Source organism: Erythrolamprus reginae, chromosome 3 (genome assembly GCF_031021105.1).
Source record: "Erythrolamprus reginae isolate rEryReg1 chromosome 3, rEryReg1.hap1, whole genome shotgun sequence".
Lineage (NCBI taxonomy): Eukaryota > Metazoa > Chordata > Lepidosauria > Squamata > Dipsadidae > Erythrolamprus > Erythrolamprus reginae.
In genome coordinates this window covers 63,641,306-63,662,411 of record NC_091952.1, presented here as the reverse complement: position 1 = coordinate 63,662,411, position 21,106 = coordinate 63,641,306, and the positions used below count along the sequence as shown (strand labels likewise).

Sequence of the window (21,106 nt, the reverse complement as noted above, 5' to 3'; positions counted from 1 at the left end):
GCAGAGGTTCTGATGGTGGCACTGCACTTGCCACGCCGGCCGTGGTTCGCCGACCTGATGGCTCTGTCAGTAACCCCACCATGGAGGATGCCAGACCACATCATTTCCCTCAGCCAGGGGAACCTACAACACCCGGACCCCCAGTGGCTACAACTAACCGTCTGGCACTTGAAAGGCACAGGTTAAAGCATCAAGATTTGCCAGAGAAGGTCATCGATACAATTCAGGCTGCTCGACGTCCCTCAACTTCCAGGATATACCAGGCCACGTGGGCTGCCTTTTGCACATTTTGTAGCAAGGAGGGCAAGAACCCCAGGGAGGCATCGGTGATTACGGTGCTGGAGTTCCTGCAGGCAGGAATAGATCGGGGACTGGCTCCTAACACATTAAGGAGACAGGTGGCAGCACTCTCCACCATGATTCAGATACCGGAGTCTCGCTCGCTAGTCCAACACTCGTGGGTAAGAGACTTTATACGTGGAGCCTCAAATTCACATACACCACCTGTACGGAGGTTCCCCTCATGGGATCTCTCTATAGTACTTAAGGCCTTGACAAAACCACCCTTTGAGCCTTTAAGATCAATTCCACTTAGGCTCCTTTCCTTGAAAACAGCCTTCTTAGTAGCGGTCACTTCTGCACGCAGAGTGTCAGAGATCTCAGCCCTCTCTGTGAGACCAGATTTATGTATATTTTACCCAGATAGAGTGGTACTCCGCTTAGATCCGACGTTCATTCCCAAGGTGAACACCTTGTTCCACAGGAAACAGGAACTTATATTGCCTGACTTCTGCACGCATGGGGACCATCCGTCAGAGTTAAGATGGCATAAGGTCGACGTAAGACGTGCTCTAAAGATTTATATCAGGAGGACTGAAACATTCAGGAAGTCGGAGACTTTGTTTATCTCCTTTTCTCAACACAGAATGGGACTTGGACTATCTTCTAAATCGATAAGTCGTTGGCTAAAGGGCTGTATTCTGGAAGCCTACAGAGTGGGAGGACATGACCCCCCGACGGGCCTAACAGCTCACTCAACCAGGAGTGCGGCCACATCGGCGGCATGGACTACACAGGCCTCGATAGAAGATATTTGCAGAGCTGCCACTTGGGCAGCACCTACGACATTTATTAAGCACTACAAGTTGGACTCCTTTGCTTCCGCTGAGGCAGCGTTTGGTAGACGTGTGCTACAGAAAGTGTGTGCATCTCCAACGTCCCAGTCAAGACCTTCTCCCTCCCATGGGCAGTAAATCTTTGGTATATCCCATGTTGGACTCTCCTTCCAGATGCAGTGGAGAAGACCCGTTGTACCTACCTGAACGGTCTTCTCGATGCACTGGAAGGAGAGTCCAAACCCACCCGACTAGTTGAAGTTCAGAGACGTCGGAGATGGGGAGTTTGAAGTTTAGTTGTAATAATAAAAGTTGGTTATCCTCTTACATTGTTTTTTCGTTTTTAAAACTGGGGCTCATGGGAGCAGTAAGGGGGCGGTAGCTATTATTATGCTAATTATAACTCAGTCTCTACCAATAGGATTGGTACATTACCCATGTTGGACTCTCCTTCCAGTGCATCGAGAAGACCGTTCAGGTAGGTACAACGGGTCTTCTCATTGGCAAATTAAGCACTGTCTTTTATACAGAATCAAAAAATAGTATGCCTTTGGTCTCTTCAGTTCTCTTTGAGAACAAAATGGAAGCTTGTTAACTATTCCGTGAGTTGCTATACATCTCATTATAGCCTACAACTTTTCTGGCTGCTTGCTGGTTTGTCCTATATCTTAGTGGCTGACATGTTATCAGCATTTTATCATTGGGGGGAGGCAGAGGGCTGGTGGTGATCAAGAAACTTCATTTATTTTCTTAACCCATTTCAGGGTGATTTTTTTTTCAAGGTATTTCACCTGAGAATTTCACAAAAAAATGTAGTAAAAACCCTAAAATAAGCTTAATACAATTGCTAATCTACATTCATTTGCAAAAATAGGAAAGGCAGGCAGAAGGATGGATGGATGGATGGATGGATGGATGGATGGATGGATGGATGGATGGATGGAAGGAAGGAAGGAAGGAAGGAAGGAAGGAAGGAAGGAAGGAAGGAAGGAAGGAAGGAAGGAAGGAAGGAAGCTTTTAGTAACACATATACTAAATGGAAACTACTGCTTTACCATGCAAATATGGTTACACATATTCAAGGATGGTTGCAGAAGACAGCACTGCAAATGTAAACCCCAATGATGGGACTAATATAATTTATCAAAGAGCCAATGGTAAGAGAAACATTTCCATTTATTATAGTTAACTTGTCTCTGTTTCTAACTTTTGCTAGTTTTGTTTTATAATGAAGTAGGCCAGGTATACTTCAATTGTTCTTAATACTTTGAGAAGTATTAACTTAAAAATTGAGTAAGCAGAAACGTTTTACCAACATATATTGGATGAGATCCAATTAAGTTAGCTGTACTTTGTTCTGACTGGTACTTATGTAATGAAACATAATTACTTTTCCCCATTGAAATCAATAGTTTAAATAAATCCATTTACCCCTAATCTGTTTTCTCTTCCTTTATAAATAAAGCATATAATACCGGTCAAGAATTATATATGCAGAAAACCTCTGAAAATTGGTTAGTAAAGTTAAACCTTCACTGAAATGTTCCTTTGATGTTGTTCTGCATAGTGAAGCAGTGCTGTTTCCAGGCATCACAGCAGAGCAATTGAACGGCATAAAACCCATTATTTCTGCTAGTATAGAAAATGCGTTTGTTAGCTCTATTGCTTTTTCGTGTCTAAAGATAGGTGGGGATGACTTTGTCACCTGCTGTCATCTTTAAAAAGCCTGATCAATTAGGGAAGGACCTAAGTTTATTTCTCTGACCATTAAGCCACTGGGAGCTCCTCCCACTCTTGTCTGCTCATTCTCTTGGCAGCATATCTTCCCACCATCCTTCAAATCATTCCCACAATTACATCTTGGGACATCACTCAAGTAAGTGCTGCCTAGGGAAGTCAGAAAAGAGGGAGGGTAGCTCACAGCTACGTAGTAAAAAGCTCAGATGGGACCTTCTCTAAGTTATTGGGGTGTAAAGGTAACAGCAAAGTAACTTGCAAGGTTCTGTTAATATAATTTTACAATGCAATAGAATTAGCTTAACTGGCTGGGTTACCTGTTTGGTCTATTTGTCTTGCAAGTCTGATCGTTCATCTTCCTGCTGTCTCATTTACAGGCCAATAACTTAGAGATATCCTTCCTGAGCCTTTTGCTCCACCCACTATGCGCTGTGTTTTTTATCCGACTGTTCCCTAGACAGCATCCTGCTCCCAGTCTCCCATTCCCACATTCTATTACACAGCACCACCTTACTCCAATAATTAGCATCAAGTAAATTCAACAAAGGAAGCTAGGCAGCACTTCATATAGTTTCATGTACCACCAGTAGTCTTGCATATTAATAGAGAGCCCTGCTGGTTAAAATAGATAATATTGGAACATATTTAACACCATAATTAATTGTAGTGCCTCATTTAGATGCCTCTGGATTTAGAAGAGGCAAATATAACTGCAAAGTGCTATGTCAATTGGCAAGATTATTGCTAACATATGTTATCTCTCAAATATGTATATGTATTTACAGATATATATATAATGACGAGAGAGGGGGGAGGGAGGGAGAGTGTGTATGTTTTCATAGTTAACATACAGTTAAGGCTGGATGTCTGCTATTGACTTAAGCCATGGAGTTGTGATGGAGGAATAGATGAATGAATGAAAGAGCATAGTATTTTTTAAACTGTACAGGAACCAGTCCACCAGAAAAACAATTGCCACATTGCTGCTGTAGACATGTTTGAAAAGCCAGACCCTGAGCTGGAGAAACAGGATTTGAATGTTTTTAATCTTATAGGAGCCATGAAGCTCTTAGAAATAAATAGGGCATATTGGTATATTCACTTTGAAAGAGATCTCAACCACCTGCTGTCGAGGCCCTTGACCAGACTGAGTTGCCTGGCTTAGAACCTGAACAGCAAAACATATTTAGACCTTGCAAATGCCAAAGGTTCCAGCAAATAGAGCAAAGATCTTCAATGAAATTCCTTGAAAGACAGATGGATCAGTACATTTAGTTCTAATTCCTGGATCTTGGATTTGTCTGAAATTGAATATTTTTTCCCTGAAACCTTGCATTCCTCCTATGGGATTTTTTTTTTTTGGGGGGGGGGGTCTAAGGCTGGCCTCTTGACCTATAAGTGCTAGCACAGAACAAATGCAAATGAAACACATGGTATGGATTATTAACATGCACAGTAGAAAAAGGGGGAGCACTTGTTTTTCCAATGTAACATGCAATGAACAGACACTGAGAAATGTCAGTGCAAAATATTTTATAGAATCCTGAGATGCCTACTAGGTTTTAGACCAATTGTTTTCTATAGAGTAATCCAGGAAGACTAGTTTGTTGCAGGAAATAACCTCTTCTACTTGTCTAAAAGATGTAAATGTACATAGCATAAAACTGGGTACATTACAAATAAATTTCAAACAACTTGTAAGCAAGGAAAACAATGCAGTGCTGAACAGAACAGATGTGACTACTGCAGATATTTGGAATATTAATTAGCGAAAGAAAAAACACTGAAGCAGCTGTTAAATATGCAAGAGTATTGGGTTTTGCCAAGAGCATGAAATCAAATTCTATAGATTAGTGCATGGTAATAAAAATGGCCTGCCTGGGAATTAGCATCAAACACATATGATAAAATTGATTCTCCTTCTGTAACAGCTATGAAGAAGGTGTCTAATGCTTAGGCCAATGTAAAATAGTATTACTGAGTTCCGTTTTGAAGCCATGAATGATATTAGAACATTTTGGTAAATAAGAATGATACAAATTGAATCTTATCAGTGTAGAACTTACAGGTTCATTTTAAAAATTATTATTACTATATAACTGGTGTTCCCTACCAGTTATGAATAGAATGCAGGATTCCTTTTCAAAATTCCTTTTCAAAATTCTCAGTGGGACATCGGGAGAACAAGAACAAGATCTCCTTCATTTGTGACCCATAGCCAAGAGGATGGAACGCTGTCTATTTTGTAAAAAAAAAAAAAAATCTGCATCACATTGTGGCAGCCCTGGCCCTCTGGAATCAACTCCCTCCAGAGATTAGAACGGCCCCCACCCTCCTTGTCTTTCGCAAATTATGCAAGACCCACCTTTGTCGCCAGGCATGGGGGAGTTAGGATATTCCTTCCCCTAGGCCATTACAAGTTATGTATGGTATGTTTGTGTGTATGTTTGGTTTTTATAATAAGGGTTTTTAGTTGTTTTATTAAATTGGATTGTTACATGTTGTTTTTTATCTATCTTGTTAGCCGCCCCGAGTCTGCAGAGAAGGGCAGCATACAAATCCAATAAATAATAATAATAATAATAATAATAATAATAATAATAATAATAATTGTTTGCTAAGGTGTTCTCCTTTTTTTATTGCATTTTCACCTGATCATTCATGGAAGCAAAAAAGGAAAGTGTGGGGGGAAAGAATCCCCACCAGCATAATAACAACTATACAACTGAGGAGTTTATAAAATGCAAGATCCCTTCTTAGCTGCAAACTAAGGAACACTCTCCTGTCATCATCATAATTTTTAAAAGTAGATACAACCTTTCCTTGTTTTTTTTATTTTTATTTATTTATTTCATTTATTTTTCAAACATGTATAAGATAACAAATATAAGTTTAAACATGATTATGAATACAGGATAAGGATACAAATAAACGGGGATAGTAAGACAGGGGATGGTAGGCATTTCAGTGTGCTTATGGATGCTATTACAGACATCTTAGGAATGGAGTGGGGTCAACAGTAGACAGTCTAAGGCTAAAGTTATGGGGGCTTGAGGAAATAACCCCAAAGTGCATTCCAGGCATTGACCACTCTGTTGCTGAAGTCGTATTTTCTGCAATCGAGTTTGGATCGGTTTACCTTAAGTTTCTATCTATTGTGTGCTTGAGTATCATTGTGGTTGCAGCTGAAGTAGTCAATGACAGGTAGGACATTGTAGCAGATAATTTTGTGTACTACGCTTAAGTCAGACTGAAGGCGGCATAGTTCTAAGTTGTCTAATTCCAAAATTTCAGGCCTGGTGGCATAAGGTATTCTGTTGTAAGCAGAGGAGTGGGGTACTCTTCTTCTCGTGAAATATCTCTAGACTTGCTCACTTGTATTAATGTCTGATATACAGTGGAAGTTCCAGGAAGATAATCTGTATTCGAGAATTGGTCTAGCAAAGGTTTTGTATGTCCTAGTTTGTAGTACAATATTAACAGAGAAGAAACTTCTCAAGATTAGGTTAACAATTCTTAATGCCTTTTTGGCAATGCTGTTACAGTGAGCTCTGGCACTTAGATCATTTGAGATGAGCACTCCAAGGTCCTTGACAGAATGAGAGTCATCTACGAGGTTGTATCCGCCCAGCTTGTATTTCATGTTCTGGTTTATTTATTTATTTTTGCCAATAAATATTTTTCAAACTAAGGTGTGGGCTTGGTTTTTCATTTCGTGATTCAGAGTTACCTTCAAGAGTGGGGATCACAGAAAAACTATATTTCCTTATTTTTTCTTTATATTTTATTTCCCATACGTGCAATATTTTCTCCTGTTTTTACATGAAATCCTAAATTTGATAGCCTGTTTTCAGTAGCACTAAGAGACTTAAAAAAGTACATTTAATTCTGGTGCCTCAGATGAAGTACTTCTATTTTAGTATCTTAGATACAGCTAAAATACACAATTTAGATCTGCGGTGTTACTAACCACACCCATTTTTGGGTCATAGTGAATAGTTATTTTTTTGAATGACAGATTTGCAGCAGATAAACAATATGTTAATTGATTGGCTATATGTGCACCGCAGAAAACCAATTCTTCCTAAATATTCCAGGGCACTAATTCTTAATGGCTAGCATTATAGAGAGAGCCATCTTTATTTCTGGACATAGGTTTTCTTGACACAGATGTTTTCCTCCTGCTATCCTTATAATGAATACTTCCCTTGTGTATGAGTGCACATATTATGTCAGTACGATAATGATAAGGAGGGTTGCTAGGAAACTACAGCTTGTTGACATGAACCTTACCACATTTGAAAAGTAATTCATACAGAATTCTAAAATGACAGGTTTTCCAGACATTTGAACAGTCAAATATGACTTGCTTAGTCTCTGCTGAAAATTTGAAACACATCATTTTTATTGTTGGCAGCAGTCTCTATTGTCATTCTGTTCTATATTCTATGAGAGATATAGTGGCACAGTGGCAAGAATGCAATACTGCAGGCTTATTCTGCTCACAAGCCAGGAGTTCGATTCTACCGGCTCAAGGCTGATTCAGTCTTGCCTCCTTCCAAGGTCGGTAAAAGGAGGACCCTTTTGTTGGGGGCAACATACTTGAGGATCTTGACATACTTGAACATTGGGCGCTATCACACAAAATGAAATTCAATTAGGCAATTGAACATTTAGGCAAGAAAAACAAAATGCACAGGTACAATATATGTGGTACCTTGCTCAACAGTAGTAACTGTGAGAGGGGTCTTGGAGTCCTAGTGGACAACCATTTAAATATGAGCCAGCAATGTGCAGCAGCTGCCAAAAAGCCAACACAATTCTAGGCTGCATTAACAAAGGGATAGAATCAACATCTATCTATGTTAATACCACTATATAATGCCTTGGTAAGGCCACACTTGGAATACTGCATTCAGTGTTGGTCACCATGATGTAAAAAGGATGTTGAGACTCTAGAAAGAGTGCAGAGAAGCAGAGAAGAGCAACAAATATGATTAGGAGAGTGGTGTCCAAAACATATGAAGAACAGTTGCAGAAACTGGGTGTGCCTAGTGTAATAAAAAGAAGGACTAGGGGAGACATGATAGCAGTGTTCCAATATCACAGGGGTTGCCACAAAGAAGAGGGAGTCAGGCTATTCTCCAAAGCACCTGAGGGTAGGACAGGAAGCAATGGGTAGAAACTAATCAAGGAAAGAAGCAACTTAGAACTAAAAAGAAATTTTCTGACAGTTAAAAGAATTGGTCAGTGGAACAGCTTGTCTCCAGAAATTGTAAATGTTCCAACACTGGAAGTTTTTAAGATGTTGGATAACCATTTGTCTGAAGTAGTGTAGGGTCTCCTGCCTAAGTAGGGGGTTGGACTAGAAGACCTCCAAGGTCCCTTCTAAATCTGTTGTTGTTATTATAATAATACATTTGTGAGACTGTGTAATTCAGTTTCCAGGTGTTATTCCAGAATTACACAGTCTCACAAATGTATTAATTTTCAATGGATTCCAAAGAGAGACAATCACCAACCTAATCCAAAAAGAGACCTCCCCCCCAAGAACCAAGACACAGAACAGGACAATGGCATCACCCTCCTCCCTTACATCAAAGGCACCACAGATAAAATCAACAAAATTCTCTGCAAATAGAATATCAAGACATCCTTTGGCACAGATAAAAAAATATCCAACATCCTAAAAAACCCTAAAGACAATATCCAGCTAGAAAACCAAGGAGTTTATCAAATACCATGTAAAATCTGCCCAGCCACATATATTGGACTAACTAATAGGAGAGTAAATGCACGTGTTGCAGAACATAAGAATGCGTTAAGAAAAGAAGAAAAAACTTCCTCCCTTTTCCAACACTTCAAAACTACAGGGCATGAAATTGATTTTGACAGAACTAAATTAATTTCCAAAACAGAACACTACAACAAAAGAATAATCATGGAAGCTATTGAGATAGAAAAACTTCCCCACAATATGAACAAGCGGAATGATACCTCCTGCTTACCAGACATCTGGAAACCAGCCCTCATTAACAAACGTATCCCAGCCATACAAACTGAAACCAGACTCAGAACAACACAGGACACTACCACCAATCACCTCCACCAGACCCAAACCCACACCCACCCTACAATCACCACCCAGAAGCCAAACTACAGCAGTGCTCCCAACTGTTGCTGCCCCCTCTGACTTGCTCCGCATTGGGAATGCACATTCTCTGTCCACTAGGGGTTTTTAAATATTTTTTAGTTTTAAATATTTTTTGTATTTTAACATTGCTTTTTATATTTTTAGAAATCAATTTTTATATATGCATTGTTTTTATGTATTGTTCTACACCACCCAGAGTCACTTCTCATGAGTTGGTAGCTACATAAGTTTTATTAATAAATAAATGAAGAACACTGTGGTTAGATTAAATTGATGAAATTCTGAAAATGTGAGAACAGTTAATAATTAATAATAATAATAATAATAATAATTATTATTATTATTATCATCATTATTATTATTTATTAGATTTGTATGCCGCTCCTCTCCAAAGACTTGGGGCGGCTCACAACAATAATAAACAGTCTACAAATCCAATATTTAAAAAACAATTTAAAAACCTTTATAGTAAAATAATCACACAATCCAATCAAACCATGCACAAACCAAGATAATTGGGGGATATGTCAGTTTCCCCATGCCTGGCTACAAAGGCAAGGCGCGTGGGGGCAGTTATAATCTCCGGGGGGAGTTGATTCCAGAGGGCCAGGGTCACCACAGAGAAGGCTCTTCCTCTGGGTCCCACCAGATGACATTGTTTAGTTGACGAAATCCGGACAAGGCCAACTCTGTGGGACCTAATCGGCCACTGGGATTCATGTGGCAGAAGGCGGTCCCGGAGGTATTCTGGTCCGATGCCATGTAGGGCTTTATAGGTCATAACCAACACTTTGAATTGTGACCGGAAACTGATTGGCAGCCAGTGCAGACCATGGAGTGTTGAAGAAACATGGGCAAATCTAGGTAGCCCCACGATAGCTCTTGTGGCCGTGTTCTGAGTTTCCGAACACTCTTCAAAGGTAGCCCCATGTACCCTAAATTAAACAGTTTAATTGTATGGATACAGTACACAACACTGTATGGATGTGATGGAAGAAGAAATGATTTGTAATAATAGAATGAAGGAAGGATGGAGAAGGATGCCATATAAAGTAAGTGTTTATATTTCTGTTTTCCTACCCCAGGTATTTTACTTATTCTTTTCTTACTTACTTTCTACATTTTGTTTAATAACTACTACAGTTAGTGACTATTTGTAGCTACAACAGTTATTAAATTATAATAATTTTCCAACTAATGTCTATATTTTGACTATATTTTGTTCATACGACAACAGTGCAGGGCTGGGTTGCTCCCAGTTCAGTCCAGTTCTAAGAACCAATAGCCCCAGTGGTAGGAGACTCTGTCCAGCTGCCTGGGATGCTTCTATACATGCACAAAAGCAGCGGAAGTGTGCGTGTGAACCAGTAGTAAAGGATTTTAGAATCTACTACTGCCACAGTGCATGTTATTGTGATAGTAAGATTCTTGTAGTTATATGATGGAACCTGTGATCTTTGTAAGGTCCTCTTTCTCCCTCTTCCTTCCCTCTCTCTGTCTCTGTCTCCCTCTCTGTCTCTCTCATACACACACACACACATTTGTGTAGCAAACATTTTGCTTAATGACCTGGTTATTGTCATAGAATTCTATCATTAAACTAGGAATGCATGTCCATTATTTAACCTGAATATGAATAACCATGGATGTACATGTATGCAAGATACCTCATGTGCCACTTCTGTTGCTTGGGAAGGATATTTGAATGTATTAAATATATTAGGACTCAAGTGCTTTTTCTTGGCTGTCTTACAGGCCTCTTATGCCAGGCATCATTGTGAAACAAGAAGCAACCAGCTTGTTATAATGTCAATTGTTGGGGGTGGATAGCAGTAGAAAAAAACCTGAACTGTAGTAGGTGGCCTATAGAAATTAGAATGCATCCCACATCATCGTTATGCTAACTGCAAATGAACAAAATTACTTTGAACTACAGTGATTCTAAAAGAATCAACATGGTAATTTTTCAAAGGAGAGTTTCACTGCTAGCAAGGATATAACATACTGATATGCACCATATGGCCTGAGCAAAGATGAAGAGGAAGCAGGATTCTTGAAATGATCAAATGAACCCTGTCAGCAGACTAAAATGAAGTAGCTTATAAAAAGTTTTCCTCTCTTGTTTTAAACCTTAAAGTTGAAACCACTAGAGTTGGTTAACAATTTTCTATAAGCCATGGTAAGTTTTTGCTAGGAGGAGGAATTGTTTTATGTTTTCTATATTGTTTTCTTTGGTTTGTTTTTGTACAGAAAACATTTCATGTTATGCCCTCATCTGAAGTGGTACAATGTGGCCTAACACTTTGAGGCCGGAATACCAGTTTTCACTGGTAGAAATGGTAGTATATTATAAATTACAGTACAGTGTTCCCTCGATTTTTGTGGGGGATACGTTCCGAGACCGCCCACGAAAGTCGAATTTCCGCGAAGTAGAGATGCAGAAGTAAATACACTATTTTTGGCTATGAACAGTATCACAAGCCTTCCCTTAACACTTTAAACCCCTAAATTACAATTTCCCATTCCCTTAGCAACCATTTAGATTATTACTCACCATGTTTATTTATTAAAGTTTATTTAAAAAAATATTTATTAAAGGTGGACGAAAGTTTGGCGATGACGTATGATGTCATCGGGCGGGAAAAACCATGGTATAGGGGAAAAAACCGCAAAGTATTTTTTAATTAATATTTTTGAAAAACCGTGGTATAGCCGATTCGTGAAGTTCGAACCCGCAAAAATCGAGGGACCACTGTATTGCTTTTATAAACTAATCATATTTAGAAATATCAATACTTGCATCTACTAGTCAATATGAATAGTATTAAACTTAATAGCTTAACTAGGTTTAATAAATTCATAGAAATTTTCAAATTTAATCACTATTCTTTACTATGTAAAATATTGTGTGAAGATGTAGCATTGTTTATTTTCCCCTATTAAATATAAACATCTCTATGCAAAATTAATTATCTGTGGCAAATAATCTAGGGTTTTTGTTTGTAGGATTGTTTTAAGTAATGAAGTTTGACAGAATTTGAAATATTATTTCACAAAATATTGAAATCATGAAAACGCTAATGATGGAAGGGATATCTGGGTTTAAGAAGCAAAAGGAACAATCAAACTGTTAAGGAAAGAGTCTCAGGAAACATTATAGAATTGAGGAAGAGGAAAGGGTGAGAAAGAAACTCAAGAAAACCCTGTTTTGCTCAGTATTTTGAAAGCTTCACTTGTTCTTAATAACATTTTGAAACAGCCCTGGCATATTTGTAGTTGAATCAGTTGTAACCAATTGAAATTCTGTTTATAGACATGAAATTGAGAGTTCTGTACTTGGCCAAGTCCTTCTGTTTTGTTTTTTGTTTGTTTGTTTGTTTCCTGGAGTTGTCCAGAATTCTGGAATTGTCCAGAATTTTCAGCATTTCCTAACAGCTGTTCTGAAAATTTGTCTGTTGGTTTACAATCCAGATTACTAAAGTGACTATCTAATTCATGTACATTAGTTACAGACACAGGCAAAAGAGGAGTGAAGAAGTTCTGCCTTCTCACATTACCCTTTATCAAGTCAAGAGTTAATTCTTGCAAAGGATCTGCATGGTCTTGGCCTTTGCTTTTGTCTCTAACTACTCAAAGGAACCTTTATTATTGTTGTTATAGTGTTCAAGTCTAAAACATTCTCAGCTTTAATGTTGCTGACACAGTTGCTACAGTTTGAGGGAACAGTATTATATTCTTCTTCGTTTATTCAATCCTCCTTCCATTCCTTATAAATATCTCTTTTTGTCTTCAGTGTTCTGTTCATGCTAACCTTTTTAGATTTCTACAGTTTCTGCTCTTCCTATTATTATTATTATTATTTATTGGATTTGTATGCCGCCCTTCTCCGTAGACTCGGGGCGGCTAACAATAGTGATAAAAACAACATGTGACAATCCAATACTAAAACAGCTAAAAACCCTTATTTTAAAAACCAATCATACATACATACAAACATACCATACATAAATTGTAGAAGCCTAGGGGGAAAGAATATCTCAGTTCCCCCATGCCTGACGACAGAGGTGGGTTTTAAGGAGCTTACGAAAAGCAAGAAGGGTGGGGGCTATTCTAATCTCTGGGGGGAGTTGGTTCCAGAGGGCCACAGAGAAGGCTCTTCCCCTGGGTCCCGCCAAATGACATTGTTTAGTTGATGGGACCCGGAGAAGGCCCACTCTGTGGGACCTAACTGGTCGCTGGGATTCGTGCGGCAGAAGGCGGTCCCGGAGATAATCTGGTCCGATGCCATGAAGGGCTTTATAGGTCATAACCAACACTTTGAATTGTGACCGGAAACTGATCGGCAACCAATGCAGACTGCGGAGTGTTGGTGTAACATGGGAATATTTAGGGAAGCCCATGATTGCTCTCGCAGCTGTATTCTGCACGATCTGAAGTTTCCGAACACTTTTTAAAGTTTTTGAAAAGTGTTTCATATGTTTTGTTCATGTGTAACTCTTGTAGTCCTTCATTCTATAGAATTTCCTTAGTTCCTATTGCTTTTCTCTTTCAGAAATTCAACCCATAGAATCCAGCCTAACTTCCATAGAATTTGTTAAAAATTACAATTCCAGGGTCTAATACACAGATCTCAGTTTCTCCTTCCCTAAATTCCTGACAGTTCCTTAAATATCTTTCTGATAGTTAATATATGATATTTTGATAGACATATAAGCAGGAATGGATTGCGTTCAAAAGTTGTGGTTGCTCCATCACTGGATATTTTTAAGATGAGATGGGTATAGTCATTCAGCACATTTGAAAATAGCCAGGTATTTGTCTAAAATGGTATAGGGTTTTGTTGTAGTTGGCTTGTAATGTGAAGCCCGGCATAACAAGGTTTCCTGCTTAAGCATTGGGTTGATCAGAAGATCTCCAAAATCTATTCCTACTCTGTTATTCTGTTATTTTATTAAATATTTCAACTTGAAATTTCAATTTCAAAGATTCCAGGATGACTTTTCTTAAGATAACAGCTGCTATTACTCCTTCAAACAATTCCTTTATGCTGGAGAGGATTAGGTCCAGAGTAACAGACTTCCTTCTTATGTCTTCCATCTTCTGACAAGTGAAGTTGCCAACAAAAGAAAATCTGTTAGACCTCTGACTCTTAGCAGACTTATATTTCCTGCAAATGTCAAATCTCCCATTATCCCATTATTGCATATGTCTCTGAAAGAACAGTCATTTGACACACAAAGAACTCATCCATCTCCTTTATCTGCTTAGGTGGTCTAAAATAAACTTCCCTGGTGTCATCCCTTTTCTTTCTCTCTTCTTTTATTTTTACCCAAATATTTTTAACTCTTATTTCCATGCTTCAATTCCTAGATTTTGTGCATGTTTATATATTTTTTCTTTTATATAGTATAATATGCATATATTCTTCTATTGCACCTGTTTCTTTTGCCTGCTGTGTTTTCAATACTTTGTGACAAACATAAATATCATTCTGCTAAGTTGCAGATTTTCAATATTACGTGACAAACAAGTATCATTCTGTCAAGTTTCATTTTGTCTTCCTGATTTAGAAACCCTAGTTTACCTTGTTTAATTTTCCTATTTCCACATTGGTACAGAGACAAGACACCTGAGATTTGATGGACATACCTGCTAGGTTCATTGTTGTAGTTTTTACTCTATGCTACTCTTGTAGTTTGTTGAAGAACAGCTGCTGTTTAGAGTGTCATCATTATATTTATACCCTAAGTATAGTTTCTTTGAAATAGTTTCCATCAAAGGCAGTTTAAATCAATAGGATTGCAGCATGAATATGCAAAACATCCTCACTCTTTCCCTTATTCAGTTGTTGGTAAGTCAGGAGTGTTCAAAATTAATAGTGAAATAGACTTAAAAGGTACTTATCCCTTTTGAAATTACAAGTCATACCCAACAGGCAATGAATTCAGCCCTTCACACAACTTGTTACTTTCATCTGCTTTTGTCTGCAACCAATGGGCTGATACTGTTGTAGGCAGTCAGTCTTCCTAATCAGAAAATAGAGAACATTGAAATACACATTATTCCAGAAAGAGGGATCCAGAGTACTCATTGGTAAAAGATAGCAAGAATATGACACTCAAAAATGTACTAGGCATTTGCTGCTCCGTCAATGAGGAGTCAAGCTTCAGAGGCAGATTGTTCCCTGTGTGTGGCAGAACTCTTATGATTTTTTAATCTCAGTCACTGCGGGGATATACAATTGAGGAAGAATTTTTCTTATAGACTTCAGAGTTTAAATCCAGGTCTAACTAACAATGAATACAAATAATAAATAGTAGTAATTATTAACTTGTGTTAATGGTACACATTTTCTTATTGTCATAGTAAAATAGATGCTTAGTTTTGGTTGCATGCTTTGTCAGTAGAAAGAAAAGCATGTAGCTCAATAATGATGGGTTCATTTAAAAAAAATATTTGTGGTAATATATAGGAATTAAAAAAGAATGCAATAAAATAAAAATAAGAGTAAACGGGATGAAAGAAAAGCATATAAATGAAATACCTAACAGAAAATAGTTCAGTTTTTAAACACAGCATTAAATCTTGATCATATGGAATAATTGATCAAACCTTTCAATATATTACTACAGATCCAGTTCATTAATATGTACAATTCCTCATTTTACATTGTCTCCATTATAAAACATCATTGATGTTTGCTTGGGGGTTGGTGTTGTTTTGCTATACTTTATCTCAGTAAATTCAATCTTATGTGGGGCGTCACTCAAAACATATTGACAGATCTCAACCATGTTACTCTTCCCAAAATCTTTTTCACAGAACTATATGATAAAGAAAAATGCAATAATAGGAGGACAAGTCCATATTTATCTCCACTATTTTACACTTCCAAAATAATAACATTTTAAACCTTAAGATTCAGATATCATCCATTAATATTGAAATTTAACCTGTCTCCTCTTTCCTTCCTTCTGCAGAAAGCCCGGTTAGCCAGGATTCGTGTAGCCAAAACTGGAAGTTCCAATGCCTACCTTTACAGTAAGCGCAATGGCCTTCTCAATGAAGCACTGGAGTTGACGGTATGTTGACTGGAAAATGAGAATCTTTATAGCAAGGTTTAACTCCCTGAATTTTGTAGATAAGCTTGAATTCTTAATCACTTATATGGTAGATGCTAAATATACATGTGTCCATATTTTAATAATATTAAATGAAGTTAATTGCTAAATTATGAAAATTAATGCTAATTGACAAGTAAGCACATCAACCAGGTTAACAAAACCATTATTTTCCAATTAAACATTTGGATGGTCATCTATCACTATGTTTTATTTGTTAGTTAATTATAGACACAGTCCATTCTTAGATCTATTTCTAGATACCAAAATGCTTAACTTCCTAACACTATAAGGTTATCAGGTCAGTCTGAAAATAGTGACCATCTTAATTTTCTTTTATAAGCACAAAAGACAGGATTCAGACTTAGATGTTTAGTTTTGTCCACTGACATATTTCATCTTCATTAATCAAAATCCTAACAGTCAACTGGCCTAAACTAAATATATAATAAGGTAGGATGGAAGTTAAGGGAAGGAAATTTCATCTGCAGCTTTTCTAATTCTGCATCTGTCTGACGGAGAAAAAATATTTCAATTTTGTTAGAAGCCCAGGAGAAGGCCTGCCAAAACCATATTTAAGATGTCAATTTTGCTAGAATTAATAACAAACTAGATTGGGAATAAGAATGAATGAATTATATCTCTTTAATTTGAGAGATTTTCAAGAGTTTTTCCTGAGGTCTTTTTAGAAAAAAAAAGTATCATTATATTATTCTCAGAATCCTACAACCCTGTGTTTTTCTGAATTATGCATTTTTCTCCCATACTGGAATTATTTCTTTTTTCCCCCTAAGAAAACACAACTACAGATTCAGTTTGTGAAAAGAAAATACCTTTAATAAATTGCAACAAGTTCAATTTACTAACTTTAAATAAATTAGTGATACCTTGTCTTACAAACTTAATTGGTTTCAGCACGAGGTTCGTAAGGTGAAAAGTTCGTAAGACAAAACAGTGTTTCCCATAGGAATCAATGGAAAAGCGATTAATGCGTGCAAGCCCAAAATTCACCCCTTTTGCCAGCCGAAGCGCCCGTTTTCACACTGATGGGATTCCCCCGAGGCTCCCCTCCATGGGAAACCCCACCTACGGACTTCCGTGTTTTTGCGATGCAGCAGGGGAATCCCACCAGCATGAAAATGGGCACTTTGGCTGGCAATGGAAGTCTGGATTTGGGGTTTCCCAGCATGGGAAGCCTCAGTGAAATCCCAGCAATTGCGATGCTGAGATTTCGCTGAGGCTTCCCTCGCTGGGAAACCCCACCTCTGGACTTCCGTTGCCAGCTGAAGCACCCGTTTTCACGCTGGTGGGATTCCCCTGCAGCATCACAAAATCTGGAGGTGTGGTTTCCCATGGAGGGGAACCTCAGGGGAATCCCACCAGCATGAAAACAGGCGCTTCAGCTGGCAATGGAAGTCCGGAGATGGGGCATCCCAGCGGCAGGGGCAGGTTCGTAAGGTGAAAATAGTTCGGAAGAAGAGGCAAAAAAATCTTAAACCCCTGTTCGTATCTCAAAAAGTTCGTATGACGAGGGGTTCGTAAGATGAGGTTTCACTGTATTCAAATGATAATTATTAACAGCAATAAATTTATCAGTCTGATTGACTCTTTTTCCATCTTTCTTTGGAAGGATTTCAGCTTTTTAGCAATAGCGTTTAAACTAATATACTACTTCATAATGATTTATAGTACTCTCAAAATGGTTTACAAATCCAGCAAGTTTTCTCCAACAATATGGATGGAATGTTGAATCAACCTTGAGCCAATCAGGATTGAACTCCAGGCTGTGGGAAAAGTTAGCCTGCAATATTGCATTCTAACCACTGCACCATCAAAGTTTGCTACAGAACCATGGCTTCTTTTATGGCCTTGAAAATCATTAATTTATTTTTCTACTTGTTTATACCTTTTGATTATAAAATAGCAATATTAGTTTGGGAGAAAGGTGTTGAGTTAAATCTCATCATTTTGGGAGAGAGGCTGGTACTGACTTACTTGACAAGCTATTCCTTTTTCTTTACTGCTCAAGAGATTACAGGACAAAACAAAATTGGAGAGTAGAGAGAAAGGATGCTGTTAAGCATGACTGTTCAAAGCTCCAAAGGAGTATTTTGATTTAAAACTCCTTTATTGAATCAACCCATCAAAGCTGATTGAAAAATTGAAGCAGGAACATGCTTCAAAGCAAAACAACCAAATCAAATCAGGTGGTTTGAGAACATACCATAACTTGGAACTTATTTTATAGATTTTGTGGTTTTTCCTTCTGCTTCAGAATTTGCAACAGTCAATACACATCAGTTCATAACTGCTGCAGGCCTAGAATGTTGTAATCATCGCTAAAGTATTTGTTTTCTCCTATGCTGACCTTGCAGGTGTCCTAGAATCCCATTATCTGAATGGTTGGATTTGCATTTTCCCAATATACAAAGTTGAAGCTTCACTTTTATGAAGATTCCTGTGTTGTCTGCGTAGAACAGTGTTTCTGGCATGTTGTGAATAGCTAGCAAATAATTCTATTACCTCATCTCCTAGGCTGCCACAGCACTGTTGCGATGCAACACTAACATTTGAATTTCATTCATTCTCTGCAACTTCTTTTATGCTACAATCTTAACATTTATTTTTAGTTGTACAGATGGAATGATACATTTCTGTGCTGGTTTTGTAAGTGCAACTGGGAATTTAGTTAAATTCTCTTAGCAGTCTAAATTTGAGTTCAAAGATATTCAATCTAGTATGCATGCTTGGGTCAGTTCCTACTTATGTGAAATTAGGGCAGGTTTAAGTCTCTTGACAATGAGAAATTGGATACAAAGTTAACACATAAAGGTGCTGGCATAAATTTTATTTCATTTAAATGGGATTGGCAACATGTTGAAGGTTACTTCGGAGAGGGGCGGCATACAAATCTAATAAATAAATAAATAAATACTTGTATCTCATTACTGTATAACTGAAAGGATTGTCCTTTCAAGAAGGGGCCAATACTGGCAAGTGCATATTTTCAAGGGTCACCTCAGTTTCTCATGTCTAACTAAAATCTACTTATTTTGCTCTTTAAACCTATAGCTCCTTAATTTGTTTTCTGTAACATATCAATTTGGTTATATCTTCTATATAATGGTATAACATTATGTGTGTGTGTGTGTCTGATTTTTTTTGTCGATTTGTTTATATATATGTCACATGTTTTTGCTGAAATTGAAAATTAAGGGAGACTAGGATACATCTATTTTGGCCTTGTTCTGGCCTCATCAATTAGCCATACCCTCACTGGGACTTGAACTCTTTGCCTTATAAGGCAGAGAATTAACCTCTAGGCTACAGTATCCAATCCTTTCAGCTCTGTACCAGAAAGGGTTACATGTTTTTTGTATTGAAGGAGCATCACAGCTTCCTTTTTGAGAGAGAGAGAGAGAGAATAGTTTCCCCTAAATATAATATAATAACAGAGTTGGAAGGGACCTTGGAGGTCTTCTATTCCAACCCCTTTCTTAGGCAGGAAAACCTACACCACTTCAGAAAAATAATTATCTAATCTCTTCTTTAAAACTTCCAGCATTTGAACATTCACAACTTCTGGAGCTAAGTTAATTGTTTTAACTGTCAGGAAATTTCTCCTTAGTTTAAAGTTTTTTCCCCCTTGATTAGTTTCCACCCATTGCTTCTTGTTCTATTCTCAGATAGTAGCTTGACTCCCTTTTCTTTGTGGCAATCCCTGAAATTTTGGAACACTATCATGTTTCCCCTAGTACTTCTTTTTATTAAACTAGATTTGCCCAGTTCTTCCAACCATTCTTCATATGTTTTAGTCTCCAGTCCCCTATCATCTTCGTTACTCTTCTCTGCACTCTTTTTTACATTGCGGCGACCAAAACTGAATGTTACTTTATTGAGAGAGAGAGAGAAAGAGAGAGAGAGAAAGAGAGAGAGAGAAAGAGAGAGATTACCACCACAGACATCCATTTCCATATTTTTTAATATATTCTCTCTAGCTACATAAATGTCTGTAGTGTAGATAATTAATCAATTAGTTAATACAAATTGTCCAGTCTTTCTCTTGATTGACTTTAACTGTCAAGATAACAGCCATCATAATAAGAAAATATAAAGTATATTTTCGTGAACAATTGTAAAAATGTAGTCAAGAAGGATGAGTAGGGGAATAGAACTCCATATTAATAAAATAATAATCAGGAATAGAATTAAAGCTAGAGGCAGCATCAAACCTTTTTCAAATTATTGCTATATACAAGTTTATTGCACACTAAAACCAAGTCCTAGCTTTACCTAATGGGGAAAAAGCATTTAACATGCATCCTCCACCCTCAAATAATACATCTTAGAAATCTTACTATCAAACACATTGTACCCTTTGCACATAGCACAGTGTTGTCGTGACTTGGTTCCCGCTCCCAATGCCAGCTCCAATGAGTTAATAAGAGTCAATGATTTAACTATGCAACCCCAGGGAAGATGCTGCAGGACTTTAAATCAAACTCTAGCCTGCTTGATGTTTTTATAGCATCACGGGTTCTAGAAACAGATATGCAGAACTCCCTGGAAATTGTTTGGGCTCTTTTCTTTTACCTGTTGTTTTCATAAACTCCTTCCATCTGTGAAGTCCTGCCAGGCAAAGTATCATCAGTCTAAACACAAACCTGTGTACACAAATGCACAGAGCTAAGAAGAAATGGGAAAATATGTTACTGAAATGATGTTTTGCAAAACTGCAGATATTTGGATATTATATTTTGCTTTAGATAAATTAAAAACCAAATCATAGCATTCAATACTAGAAAATATAATAGAATAGAACAGAACAGTATAGAATAGCTGATATACATCTTCTGGTTATGATTTATATAGAATACCTGATAGATAAATGTTATGCAATTCTGCTTTGTTTCTTATCACCGCAAACATTATTACAAGCATTACATTTCCCATTGTCTTGAACTGAGCTGAAACTATAG

At 37.6% G+C, this 21,106-nt stretch overlaps 1 protein-coding gene across 2 annotated transcripts in view; it reads left to right on the top strand.

Annotated features, from left to right (window-relative positions):
• The window catches only part of KCND3 (potassium voltage-gated channel subfamily D member 3), a 343,593-nt gene that overhangs the window by 291,376 nt on the left and 31,111 nt on the right, over window positions 1-21,106 (top strand). For both annotated transcript variants that reach the window (XM_070745617.1, XM_070745616.1), the window contains exon 3: window positions 15,987-16,088. In XM_070745617.1, coding sequence (XP_070601718.1) covers window positions 15,987-16,088 — 102 coding nt within the window. The remainder of the gene's footprint in view (window positions 1-15,986; window positions 16,089-21,106) is intronic.